General features: G+C 37.8%; 1 protein-coding gene across 2 annotated transcripts in view; it reads left to right on the top strand.

Moving 5' to 3' along the window:
• FMN2 (formin 2) overlaps positions 1-14869 on the top strand; it is a gene marked incomplete at both ends in the record, with an annotated part of 296940 nt that overhangs the window by 214514 nt on the left and 67557 nt on the right. The window contains one exon of one of the 2 annotated variants that reach the window (XM_080698424.1): positions 5370-5462. The exons of the other annotated variant lie outside the window; for it this stretch is intronic. Within the exon in view, the coding sequence (XP_080554550.1) occupies positions 5370-5462 (93 nt within the window). The remainder of the gene's footprint in view (positions 1-5369; positions 5463-14869) is intronic. 2 annotated transcript variants of the gene reach the window in all.

Raw genomic sequence — 14869 nt, 5'->3', positions numbered from 1 at the left:
TCTATCAGGGTACCAGATGGCATAGGAGTAGGAAGTTTGTTGAGCCTGGAGCCAGCAACCCAGAATTTGGTACAGAAGATGGTTTCAGAGCTGAGAGACAATAATCTTAATAACTGGCATACTGATGATCGTTGTTTTACTCTTTTATTTTGTTTCTTTACATTAGTCTATGGTGATCCCATCTCTATCTGCTCTCAAAGTTCAGAGTCAGAGGAAGGGAGCTATAACTTTTGGAGATGGCTAAGCCATCCTCTACTCTTATTTTCTCCTGGCAGACATTTCTTCATGTTGTTGCCCCACTTTGGTTCTTTGTGACTTTCTAGACAGCCACAGCTTATCTCCATTTCCAAAACTCAGAGAAGACATGCGCACAGGACTTGTGGAGGTCCCAAGCACTGTCCAGCGCAGTGGAAAGGTACCTCCCTTGCTGGAGGAGCCCATCTCTGGCAGCGAGTCCCCACATCTTGGTTGGCTTTGAGAGTGGGTGATGTGTCCTTGTCCTAGTGGTCATTGGTCACTCTCAGGCTTTGGCCACCTTCCCACGCTGATTGTAGTCTTCGTGTCACAATATATATGACCTCGCATGCATGTCTGTTGAAATTCACAGCTTGTGAGAAGCCTAGTCATTTGCAAAGAGCACCTAAAATTCTTCTGCCATGCTCTAAAAGTTGGTGATTCACAGACACTGGTGCCATTTCTGATTAACTCAAGTAAAACAGGAATAATAGCCTATTCAGCCACTACCAAAGCACAGTCACCTCACATATATGAAATCTTGCACCAATTCTGATGGGTATACCTCCTGTCCTCTTGGTACCGATGAGCAAACTAAGTTCGGAGACCCCAAAGCCCTTGTCTCCAGGGGCAGGGTACAGAAGCAGCTCAAATCAAGTTTCAAAGCTCAGTTTACTCACTGCCCACTGTGCTGTTTTCCCATTTGCTATTATAAAAATTCCTTCTGTTCATATAATTTAATAGGTCAAACTACATGATATGTTGATATGAGTTATAAATCTATACAAGTTTCCTTTTACTAAGAAGGGGAATGTTAGAAATTATTACAACTATATTGCTAAATTGTTTTGAATTCCTAAAGTAGTCTCAAATGTATCATGAGGTAGTACTTTTTTTGTTTGAGATATGCTTAGACTTTGAAGCTCCCCAAGCTTTAATCCCATCCATCCCTAATGAGTCCTGGACTTGACTCCTACTCTTTCTGCCTTTGCTTTTCTAAATAACACTAGACATTGCTTCCTGAAGCAAGTTACTACCACAACCTCCCACACATTTCAGAGAATTCATAAGTTTCTCATAATTTCTCCTTACTATTCCTCCCTCCCTCCCTCCTCTCTCTCCCTCTCTCTCAATATTATATATCATTCTTCTTTCATATGATTCTTTCCATTCTTCCCTTTTCACTCATCATGTGAATTTAAGTGACTCAATCTGACAAGACGTTCAAGCCTCAGCATTTTGCTTTAAATGTGTCTTTTACTAATTCTTTGTTCATGGGCCCAAACTAGAAAATATTTCTGTCCAGAAGTGATCTATTTTGCATTTTGATGTAAGTACTGAACAAATTTTGCTAATGTCTTGAAAATGGACACAAGAGTTTTACTTCTTGGGGGAAATATACTTTTCACTACTTCTGTGATTCTTGCTTTTATTGTTTTTTGTTTGGGTTTGGTTTGGTTTTGGTTTTGTGGTGCTGGGGATTCAATCCAGAGGTGTCTAATTTTCAGCTACACCCCTTGCCTTTTTTATTTTTTACTTTGAAACAGGAACTCACTAGGTTGCTAAGGGTCTTGTTAAATTGCTGAGGCTGGACTTGAACCTGTGATCCTCCTGTTTCAGCCTCCCAAGTACTGAGATTAAAGGCATGCATTACTGCAGTTTAACCATGTTGTGTTGCTATCAAGCAGCGACATAGAGAAATTGGGTTTTCTAACCATTATCCCAGTGCCCAATCACCAGCTCAGCAAGCACTGAGAGGCAAAATAAAGGCACAAGACAACGCTTTACTTGGTGACTTATTTGGTGATTTGCAGATTTAGCAGGCTAGGTTTAAATCTAAAACCAGTAATTGAGCCTGCAGTGACTTCCCCCGCACCTCCCCCCACAGCATAGGTCCAGATGGTGTCACTGACAGTAGTGTTCCTGGTGGGCCTGTGTCACTTCTGAAGACCAAGTGGAGGGTCCAGTTTGTCTGTCTGTCTGTAGGCCTATTTTGTGTGCACCTTGCTGCCTACATTGATCTATTGTAAGTAGCTAAAGTAGTTTCTCTTTCCCGTACATACAAACCAGGCTTATGTGAGGAACAGTTTGGTTTGGGGAGAAAGAATTTCTTCATCAAATCAACGTTGTTTCTTCTTTTTTGTATGTGTTGTGTGGCTCCCTTTGTACTTGTTGAGGCAGATTTGTAGAAGCCGTGGAAACCTTCTGGAAGCTCATAGAAAGGCAGTGACTGTACTGTGATTAACATTGATAGAGTTTGGAGACTCCTATAAATTACAGCTGGGATATTCCATTTCCCTAAAAGTTTAACCAGACTCTTTGCCATCATGAGTAGCTTCAGGAGTGGTGGGTGATGTTCTAGGTTTCTCAGACAGAGATAAGATGGCTCTGGCCCTGCCCGCCAGGGGCCACTCTGTGGATGTCATTGATGCATGAGAGTCCATTTTCCGATGTGAAGATCAGAGAGCTTTTTTCCCCTCCTTTCCTCTGGTGTTTCTTTGTATTTGGAAACGCTCATGTATGCTTTCCAATATTAGCCCTTTAAAACGATACAAAATCTTTTTGGCTCAGAAAAGTCTTTAAATTAAACAAAAGTTGACATGATTGGAATTACTCAGTTATGCCAACAGGCGCCTAACAAATGTTTTTTTTTTTTAATATATATATTTGGATTTGACTGTAATGCAAGTTTTCCAGGAACTCTATCTCTGTTCTGTTTTTAATAATGTTTCTAAATGACCCTTCAAGTTTCTAAGATTGCAGTGTTTGCTATTTTTTTAAAAAATTTACATAGTCACATACCAATTTTGAAGATGATAAGTACTAGCCAGGGCATTATGTTGTGCAACATAACTGGCCTGTAGTTAAGAATGGGGTCCGATCTTCTAAAGAGATTTTCTTATTTGATATGTTAGCCACATCGAACACATTTATATGTAATATTGAATATGTAAGAACATATATGAGAATTATATACATAAAACAATATGTAGCCAGGCATGGTGGCACATGCTTGTAATCCCTGTGCTTGGAAGGTGGAGACAGGAGGATCACGCTGGTTCTAAGCCAGCCTTGCTGGCTTAAGAGACCCTGTTTCCAAATAAAAATATAAAATAGGTCTGGGAGTATAACCCAGAAGTAGAAGGGTTTCCAGGAACCCCAGTGCCACCAAAACAAAACAAAACAAAAATATGTAAACCCTCAAACTTATCATTCTACTTTTGTCTATCTCCAACATACCCTTCTTTCTTAACATAATAAGTAAAGCAACAACCACTAACAGATGAATCTTTGTGCACATTTCGTATCATGGTGAAGAGCTTCGCCGATTTGGAGTTGGGTTGTGACGCAGGTGGATGTTATGAGTCAGCCACCTCTGGAGACTTAACATCCACATTAAGGGCATTCATAAGCAATGGACATACCTGAAAAACCTTTCTTTTATAGGAGGGTTTTTTTCTGAATTTCAGATATCAGACACAGAGATGAATAGGACAGCCCTTGGCTTCAAAGAATGTGAACTATAATTAGAGACCAAGATATAGAAATGAATACATACACTGAGATGCCACTCTTAATAGCTGTGCTATTTCGCTGGCTCTGTGCTTAACACTTCAAGTTTGACTTCTCATTGGGAATCAGATAATTTAAGGAACTGGCCCGGGATTACACAGCTAGTAGCAAAATTAGGCTTAGAGACAGTCTGTTTGACCTAAAGCTCTGCTCTTATCATAAAATCATTCACATATTCTATAGAAAAGGGAAATAGAGTTGTGAAAAAATTAATCCTCTTGGTTTAGTATGATAGTTGAACCAAAAACTGGGTCGAAATTCAACACCTGATCATAAGGGGAAAGAATATGTCAGGTGATTAAGTAATACCACCAAGGCTTGGAGAAATTTCAATACATATGACATTGTACCGATTAACAAGCAGTTCAGTGAAATATTCCAGAAATAATTGTTGAATGTGTATTTCTTGCCAGAGATTGTTCTAAGCACTCCCAGTAGAGTAAAAGGGCAGAGATGAAGGTGGAGAAGAAATCTGTCCTCAAAGAGAGCAGACATCTACTCTCACCCTTAAAAACTTGAACCACCTACCTTGAACTTACATTTTGTTCTGCCCTTTTTTTGGTTTTTGTACAGGATTTTGAACCCAGGGGAATTTTTGTCTATAACCTACCTTCCCAGCCTTTTTTACTTATTTTTTATTTTTATTTTGAAGCAGGATCTTGCTAAGTTGTTGAGAGTCTCACTAAGTTACCAAGGATATTCTCAAACATGTGATCCTCTTCTCTCGGCCTTCCTAATTTTATAAGTATCTTTGCCCCATTATCTAAAGCTCTGCTTTTATCATGTATCATTCACATATTCAGTAGAAAAGGGAAATAAAAGTTCTAGAGATAAGTTGATCCTCTTAGCTTAGAGTGCCGGCTGAACCAAAAACTGGGTAGAAGCTGAATTCTTAACATAAATGTAAGCAAATTTTTTCTATTGTGCTGATATTTTTAAGAAATTTGGAGTTTTAATTAGGGATAAGTTTGTGTTAGAAGTCTGTTGATGATAATGATGATAAAAAAAAAACAGTCACATACTACTCTTCTGTGGCTCGGCACTTTGCATCTAATTTTTAAAAAAATTTTATTGGTGCATTGTAGTCCTACACCTTAATGTAGTACAACATGGTGGAGGCACACATGCACACATCACTCATTTAGCCCCTTCCCCAATTCCCTCCCCATTCCCTCCCCATCCCTCCTCATGTTTGGCTTACTGGTTGACTTTGATGTTTGTGAATGTACACTTTGAATCTCTTAAAGGACTTAATCCTCACGACTGCACTGTGAGGCAGGCTTTAGTATCGTGAGCACTTTGTAGATGAAGTAACTTGCCCGTATGATCAGTTTGAAGGGACAGAACAAGTTTGTTGACTTTGCAGAATTTCTTTGCGATTCTCTGAAAGGAAGCCTGGTGCTTGGCCTTCTCCTGTTGGTATTTGGAGGTTTCCAAAATCTGCACAGAACCTAAGTCAAGGCATGGTTGAGAGAAGTTTCTAGCATTAGCTGATATGGGTTTGAAGTTGTTTTAGTACTTTGTTGATGGTGTGGCATTCTGAACAACCTCTTTGCTTTCAGCCTGTGAGGTGGAAGCGGGGAAAGTGTACCAGGTCTCCTCCGAAGAGCACATGCAGCCTTTCAGAGAGAACATGGAGCGGTTTATCATTCAAGGTAAGCCACAGAGAGATGGGTTGCTTTTCTTCCTCTTTAGGAGAAAGGTCAAAGTATATTTTTAAATACATTAGTTTAAAAAACTATTTTTATATTATAAAAATCCCAGATTTGGTTTAATCATGAGTCACAGAGATATAAGTGAAGAACAGTGTTCTAAACATGCTACTCTGTGAATAATTCTCAGTATTAATAATGTGTCTTGTGTGACAATAAATACTCTAGGTATTTGTTAAAATAAATTGTATTTTTAAAGACATTCAAAATCCTGTGCTTTTATAATAGAAAATTAGACTGTCTTTCCAATTTTAACCATGTTTTATGGCTTTTGTTGAATCTGGTAGTTCTTTGGTTTGCCAAAATATTGCACTCAAAGAACAAAGCATATTGACGTTTTTTAGATCTTCAGAACATTATTTGCTATTTTTATAGGACACATTAATATCTCTGAATATTTAACACCTTTCTTCCAAGGAGCTTAAAATTTTTCCAGTGATGGAAAATTTCAGAAGATACCAAAAAACATTGTTTTTATAAAAAGAGAAAAGATCTATTAAGAGTTCTGCTATTTAAAGTCATTGAAACTTACAATTCTATCAAAGCATCTACTCCTCAAAACATTTCAGCTCTGGAATGCTTCATCTCTCTGGAGATCAGATTTATATCGTGCCATGCTCTGGGAAAGTTTGCTCTTCCAGGAATTCTCCAGGAGGCTGGCATGGCATAAGGCCAAGGCCAAGCAGCACCGCAAACACTGGCGCCGTCCTCCACATAGCAGGATTTGGTTTTTATAGTTTGTTCAAATGTCACCAATGGTCCTTTACAATCAATGAGTCATGTTACAGTTTTATTAAATATAAGCATACCTTTTTTGAATAAGAAAATACTATTTAATCACTTATGATAATTCTGAAGATTGAAACAGAACTCTGTTGAGATTCACAAATCAAAAGCATTGACATTTACAAATTCAGAGGTCCTCATGATCTGGAGTGGAAACTCTGATGTCTGATTTATAAAGAATCCTTTGACAAAAATTCTTAGTCCTATAGCTACATATGAAGGTACACTGTAAACCAACTCTATTCTTAGTAGTGAAGAACACTGGATCTTGATTTTTTTTTCTTATCCAGTTGAATTTTAGGGTAAAAAATATGTAACTTTTAAAAAAAATGACATGGTAACTCTAGAAAATTATATAGGCAAAAGTATTAAATGTTCATTTGTGGCTTTTCAAGAAGTAAGGAGTCTTTCTAGGAGTCTTTCTAGGACTAGTTGAACAAGAAGTCAAGTAATTTGCTGTACTTCACATGTACTGAACATGAAAATGTGGGGGCCTTAATGTATCTTCCATTCTACATTATCAGAAATACACAGGAGAACAACATAACAGCAGCAGTCACACACATTGTCATTCACAGAATACATAATTTTTATATGATACTCTGAATCTGTGTTTTGTATACCAGTCATTGTGATTGTTTTTATGAATGAATCTTAGTCATTTTTCAAAAATGAACAAAAATTATACTCTTCAACTCATTTAGAATTTAGAAATTATGTTTCCAAAGCAAGATAATCAACCATAAATGCCTGGTTTGGTTGTGACTTATGATGATTCAGAAGGGCCTTTAAGACTTAAATTTAAATGATCTGCTATGAAGATCGTTATAAGATTCATATATTAGAAACATTCTCCATTTTAAATGAAAACATCAGTGTCACAGGATCAATAGTAGCATTTATTCTTAGACGTATCAGACACATCATCTTCTTGCTCCAGGTCAAAAAAGATGATTGTTGCTTCATAGCTCTTCCTCTACCACTTTCAATCACCTTTTTTTTCTTCTTCTTTGGTCTTGTTCTATGGTTCTATGATTATTTGTTAATAAAATAAGCACACATCTGTACACGCACAGGTGTGCACACACACACATACATTTTAAAATGTGGTCAAGCTGGGTGTGGTGGCGCATGCTTGTAATCCCCGCACTTGGGAGGCTGAGACAGGAGGATCGCACAGGTTCAAAGCCAGCCTCAGCTACTTAGTAAGGCTGTCAGCAACTTAGTGAGACCCTGTTTCTAAATAAAAATATAAAAATAGGTCTGGGAGTATAGACCAGAGGTAGAAATCCCCTCTGTACCACAAAAAAAAAAATGTATTCAGGCATTCTTTTGGATATGAATTGTAGTACTGAACATGAAAATGTGGGGGCCTTAATGTATCTTACATTCTACGTTATCAGAAATACACAAGAGAACAACATAACAGCAGCAGAAAATCCTTTGGAATAACTTGCATGAACTAAATGTGTCAAAAATATAAGAGAATAAATAACCAGCTTTAAACACAGCTGTTCTTGAACTTATGGATTTTAAAATATGTTTCCCTCAAGTTACATATTTACAAATGGAGCAAATTTTTGTTCCATATTTATTCTAGTTATCAGAACAAAATTCTAAAATCAAACTTGTAAATAAAAGAAAGTTCCACACTAGTACAAATGTGCCACTTATTTGCTTCTAATTAGGCTTTAATCAATAATAAAACAGCATTATACATCAGCCTCTTCACTAAGATTTACAGAGGCATAGTCATGGTTTTATGGATCCAGTCAAAGTCTCTCTTAAGGTGAATAGTTGTCAGAATAAGACCTCTCTGGTACAGTTCCCTCAGAGGACTGTTCTGACACTGGCTGGAAGGTCTTGTTGCAGTCGCTCCCACTGTGTCACAAAAACATCTCTTATCCTTGTAAGCCAGCTGTTGTATGGTCTACAGACCACATTCTAAGAGTCTTTTCTGTTTCATCTAGCCCCCAAACTCAATAATTCACCAAATTTTCCCTCCCTGTTTTCCTAGTTTTACTCAAACCAAGATGTCATGGTCTCCACTTGAACTCCCTCAGGAACACTGCTCTCTTCTGTCCTAAAACCAGCAACGCTGAGGATTAAGTCCTGCTGCATGCTGTAAGCATCCAGGATTTGTAAAGGTGCTAGCTTACTTTGTCCTGGGAAAATTCAGAATATACTCACTCAAATAATGATCTGACCTCCCCACCCAGACCATGTTCTTTACGACGCTCCTTGCTACCTGCAGATCCATTGCTTATTTATTATTCCTCGACAGTAGTGACCCTCCATGGACAGGGCAGCTTTGCTTCTCTGCTCTCATGTTGCTATGGAATGTCCCCGCCACGTAGGCCTTCCTGTCCTGATCACCAGGAAAAAGGCCGGCAATCCTCTTGGCCTTTTCTTCATTTTATCTCTTCATTTTATCTCTGTTCTAGTGCAGTGAGCAGCTGACTGGGCACTTCTTTTGGGGCTGAAAGAGGGTCCCTTGAAGGAAGTTGACCAGTGTCGCTTTGTGACCACAGATCTGCCATTGGAGTTTGATTTTCCCTGCTAATTTAGCTTTTTCAGTTCCTGAGATTGGCCTTGTTGTCTCCCCTCAATCCTCCTTTCCATCTGCCTGCCTGGGCTCCAAGAACCACCTTCCTTCATGGTTCATTGAGCAAACAGTACCACAGCCCCTGCCCACACCCCGTGCCCACTCACCACCACATCCACAGACCAGAGGTGGCTGAGCTTGTTGGACCTGCTTATCTCACCACTGAGAAGGAAAGCCCACTCCATCCAAGGCAGAGTCTTTCCTGCAGCTCTGACCTGGTACTTCCAGCTGTGTGTAGAAATCTGCTTTTGCAGTTACCTCTCTCTCCTCATCCATGATATCTTTCTGTTCAGTTTGACTTCTTCGGGGGCACTCAGGTATACTCTGTCTTATAGAGCATAAAATTACAGGAAGGATACTTCATATATGCCTGTTTGGAGGACGGGTTTTCCTAGGGACCTGGTTACTTCAGTTCATTGGAAATGACTTTTCCTGTGGTCTGTGACAGTCCAATTTTTTTGTCACATAGTGTTGTAGCTGTTTGGCTCCATGTGACGGTAGACCATCTCTCTCTGTCCACACATGGAGCCGGCTCTATCTTCAGGCATTTCCTGTGGCTTTCTCCAAACCATTGCATTGTACTGCTTTTATTATTTAATCCTCATAACAAAATCTGTTCCTGTCTTATTCAGCTTTTTAAGAAGACTTGAAATGTGGAAAGACTAGAACCCCAACTTCTTTAGGAGGCCTCTTCTTGGTGATCTATCTCTCTATATAATTTTAAAAACAAATTAAAGTGCCACCAAGAAAAAATCTATGAGAATTTTAAAACACAAATATACAGAGTCTATATAATCTATATAAATATTGGACTAGAAAGAACTGGTATCTTATGATATCAAGACTTTCTATGAATATGGTAAAGACTGACATATATTTAGGTGTCTTAATGTCCATCTAAAAAGTTTTATAAATTTATTAAGGACTTCACATGTTTTATACATACATATTCTTAAATACCTTATTTTTTGCTGTGTTTTATGAATTATATTTATCTTTAAAGACCTATAAAATTTTTTTTTTGGTGGTACTGGGGTTCCTGGAAGCCCTTCTACCTCCGGGCTACACTCCCAGACCTATTTTTTTAATTTGGAAACAGCATCTCTTAAGCCAGCGCGGCTGGCTTCGAACCTACGTGATCCTCCTGTCTCTGCCTCCCAAGCGCGGAGATTACAAGCGTCCGCCACCACGCCCGGCAAACCTATAAAATTTAAATAATTATTGTATAAAGCTATTAATTATATCAGGCGTATGCACAGAACTCCTATTAATATATTCATTTAGAGTTTTTTGTAGGCTTTATATATAGACACCACGGCAAGTATTAACAGTTTTATTTTTTTGCTTTCTTATTTCTTTCTCTTTCATTTCTCTTTTCTGGCCATATTGCTCTGTCTTGCATACTGTAGTGCATACAGGAAGAATGGAAATGGCCTTTTGCAAAGGGGCATGATTAGAGGAAAGGATTGTTTTGAATATCTTGGTATATAATTTTCCCCAAATGACTGAAGGTTTTCTTTTCATGTAATTCACCCTCCCATAAAAGTTGTTTTCTATATCATTATTATTATTGTACATGACTTTGATTTTAACACAATTCTTATTGCATATAAAGTATAGTATGTTTTGACGTGCATATTTACAGTGAAACTATCACCAGTGTCAAGCAAATTAACACATTCATCAAATCACAAGACTACATTTGTATGAGTATGTGTGTGTTAAAAGTACCTAAAAGTTACTGTCTTTACAATTTTCCCATATACAGTATATTATCTGTAGTTTCCATACTATGCAATAGATCTTTGACCTTACTCATTTTGTACAATTGCAATGTTGTATCCTATACCTAAGTCTGTTTTCCCCACTCCAGCTTTCCTACCCTCACTTTCTGTGTGCTTGAGGGTTTTTGTTTTGTTTTGTTTCAGTCTTTTTTAGATTTTACATAAAATGACATCATGCATTATTTTGTGCTGTGTTTGCATAATTCTTTAACAAAGTCTGATTTGTTATTTTTACTTCCCTCGAAACAATACAAGCCCTTACAATACTTCAACACAAATTCTGCCCACTTAGATGCCGTTCTTTTTTAGTGTTTTGGTTTTATTTTATGCTCCTATGGCTCCTATTGTACTATACCTTCACTTTTTGCTCTAGATTTAACAAAGGCAATCTTTGCTAGCTGTTTCTTTGTTATACCCACCTTCGATGGTTATTTTTCTCCTCTCTAGAGTCTACCCTTTGCAAATTGCTTTGGTGTGAACTCTGGGTTGTAAATTGTTTTTGATTATGTGGAAATATCTTCGTATCACACTTGTTTTTGTGAGATGGATTTGCTAATTATGAAACGCTGGGTTCAAAGTAAATTCCTTTCAGCCGTCTGGAGGCCTGACTCCCATCTTTCCTTGTCTCGTCCACGATTCTCCTTAGATCCAGTTTTTGTTTTTTTGTTTCTAATCTGAATTTTTCTCTCAGGCCCTTTTATGTTTTTCTATTTCTCATTATGTTTGTTTTGGCTTAACATCAGGAACCACCACCAACTAAGAGTTATTTTAAAAGAAATCCTTGCTTTGCATGTTAGAATCACGGGTTATGCACTGAAACCCAGCAAATGTGATTGCTCTGTTGGGGTTGTGGACTGGTGTGTGAGAGCGTTCCCCTCACCCAGTGCCTCCAGAGCATGGATGTTTTTCCTCAGTGTCTAATTTAGCAGGGCATACTTTTCAGTTTCTTCTTTTGAGGTGTCTTTGGGCACCTTGGTGGATTCTAGGTCTTTTCAAAATTGTCCTGTGTGGAGCCAGGCGTGGTGGCACATGATGTAATCCCAGCATTTAGGAGGCTGAGATGGGAGATCGAGGGTAGTTCTTGGACAGCCTCAGCTACTTAGTGAGGCCCTTTGCAACTCAGTGAGAACCTGTTTCAAAATAAATGATTAAAAAATAGGGCTGTGGGTGTAGCTTAGAGGTAGAATACTCCTGGGTCCCATCCCCACTACTGCAAAAAAAAAAAAAAAAAAAAAAAAAAAAAAAAATTTGTCCTGTGTGACCTTTCAAGTCCAAATTCTCTCAGGTGCTGGCTTTAGTGGTACCCAAGGACAGAGCAGGCTTATACATCTTGGGAATCCTGTTCCTGGTTGCTTTCATGGCCTCAGAGAATTTTCCTTATCTTTTATCCAACTCAGCCATGTATTTAATTTTATTTTAACACAGCTTTTTTAATGTTCCTTGTTATGAAACTCTTTGGATATCTAGCTCATAAATAGAAAATAGAGATGAAAATCGAGTTAAAAATAGAGATCTAGTTTTTTCATATTACAATTATTAAAATAATTACATCAGTATGTCCTTCCTAATAGCTTTATAGTATTTCATTGTAAAAATGTAGTAATATTAGTTTTCTATTTTATCTACGTATCTTTTTTCCACCATGTTACTTTTACAAACAAGATTTTATGAATAAATGTGTGTGTGTATGTATATATATATATATATATATATATATATATATATATATATAATCTCACAATGCACACTTGTATGGTACATTCTGAAATGCTGAACTGCTCAACATGGCATTCGTAAATACTAAAGCAACATTAATCTTAGTGTTGAGGCCTCCTCTTTTTAAGGTATTGCTAATAAGAAGCAAACTTGTATACATATAACACACACATCATCCTTTTGCCCTCTTTGTTACAATATGCACTTTTAATTGCACTTCTTTTTCCTTTTATTATTAAGTATACACTTTTCTTCCTTGGGCCCTGGGTACTTAGATAGATTCCACCATGAAGATGAACCCTGACCAAATTATTACATTTTTGTAGCATAAAACAAATACATTCCTTAATGACTGATGCCAAATTTTTGAGTTTTTTGGAAAAATATCAGCTAGACACTGAGTTCATGAATTGTTTTAAAATCTTAAGACTTTCTTGTTAAAGCAATGTTGGCATCAAGAAACCTAAGCATTCCTATAGTGTTCCATATCTGTAATTACTTAGGAAATACCAACATGTGGATTCAGAAGGAAATATTACTAAGCTTAACTATTCAGAGTTGACAGCCTTCCGGATTAATGTCTAAACGCTGCCAGTTTGTTGATTTTCTGCCTGACACAGTTCTCACTAGGTGTCATCTGGTCTTTGGGACCACTGGGGACATAAGAATTGAGGGAGCATGTTCATGTAGGACATCTATCTCTGGTTGCTGATCTCTACTCAGAATATAAACAGCCCTGCTGAGAGAGAAATCCATGTCATGGCAGAGTAAATAGACATAACTACCCTCTCCATGGCAAATTATTAAATCTTGGTGAGGCATTTGTAAAGGGAGACTAAGGGAAATGGTCAGGGCACCTTGATGGCAAATGGTCTCATCACATGCACAAATTTGATAGATTAACGGTGTCTTGTTGAGCTCTATTATAATTTGGGGGTGATTCTGAAGTCTCACTTGTGTTCTTGAGCTTGAAAGAGCAGTGTGAGTAGTTAGTGATGACTGTCTCAGGGTTGGGAGAACTGAACAGTAGCAAAGAAGTACTTTACTATTTCTCATAATTCTCTCTGTAAATAATCCTTGCTTATGTTTATAGATAGTAAATACATTATATACTTCACATATTTTGTTATATACCATATAGAATATCTTTCAATATAAGGAATATATACAAATTTTATATAGATTAATCATTACATATTTAAGGAAATCCAAACCTAAATCATTTTTGAGGGGAATATTTGTGATTTATTTTCAGATAGTTTTGAAAGCTTTAGTAATATTGAATGTTTTAGGGGAGGATGATTACCAGAGAGTACTCACAAAATTTATAGAAATGTTCCTGTTTAAGGCAGGCATGGTGGCGCACACTTGTAATCCCAGCATTCAGGAGACTTGAGATCGGAGGATTGCGGTTCGCAGACAGTCTCAGCTACTTAGTGAGGCCCTCTGCAACTCAGTGAGACCCTGTTTCAAAATAAAGAATAAAAACTAAGGCTGGGGGTATAGCTTGAAGGTAGAATTTCCCTGGGTTCCATCCCCAGTACCACAAAAGAAGAAAGAAAGAAAGAAAGAAAGAAAGAAAGAAAGAAAGAAAGAAAGAAAGAAAGAAAGAAAGAAGTTTCTGTTTAATTAAAGAGTAGATTTAGGCTTATTTATTGCTACCATTATTGAGCAAAATACTTCTTGGACTTTTCTATTCTCCCCATTTCCCAAGATGAAACCTCAAGAGCATTCTTTGAATTTAGACATTCATTCTCTTCTCTTCTCTTCTCTTCTCTTCTCTTCTCTTCTCTTCTCTTCTCTTCTCTTCTCTCTCTCTCTCTCTCTCTCTCTCTCTCTCTCTCTCTCTCTCTCATTCCCATCCCTCACCCAGTCATCATTCAGTCCCACTAATAAGTTGTTTCCCCAGTGGGGTCTGTAATGACCCTACTATTCCAGGTCACCAACAGCTTTCCACTCTGGCTCTTCTGAATGAATATCCAGCAAGAACTCAAGGAAACCTCAGTGTAGCTGTCTGATCCTTCTTTTCTACAATGATCCTTCTTCTCTGAACCTGCCCCTCAACTGGCAGACTCTTCAACCTCCCTGAACTCCTGTTTGTATTTCTTCAACTCAGCAAGGCTGGTTAGCTTATGTGGACTGTCTCTCATGGGGCCCAAGATCTGAACATTGTCTTTACACAGAAATCCAGGAAGATTAAAGGGCTTAGCAGAGATCACAGCCCTGTGCTCCCTCCCGTCCAGTATGGAACACTACTCTTGGATGTATTCATCCAGTGTTCTTGCTGATCGCAACATTTGGTCTTTGAGGAGTCCAGAAGTGGTAGTCTGTCTCCACTACTTTAAATGGAGCTCGGTTCAGTCTCCTTTGCTTTATTTTAACTTTGCATATTTTTATATGCAAAGTTAAAATAACCTTCAGTATATATATATATATATATATATATATAGTACTGGGAA

The sequence above is a fragment of the Muscardinus avellanarius genome, assembly GCF_963383645.1.
Source record: "Muscardinus avellanarius genome assembly, chromosome: 7".
Lineage (NCBI taxonomy): Eukaryota > Metazoa > Chordata > Mammalia > Rodentia > Gliridae > Muscardinus > Muscardinus avellanarius.
Note: the sequence above shows the minus strand (reverse complement) of the source record. Positions and strands in the feature narration are given on the sequence as shown.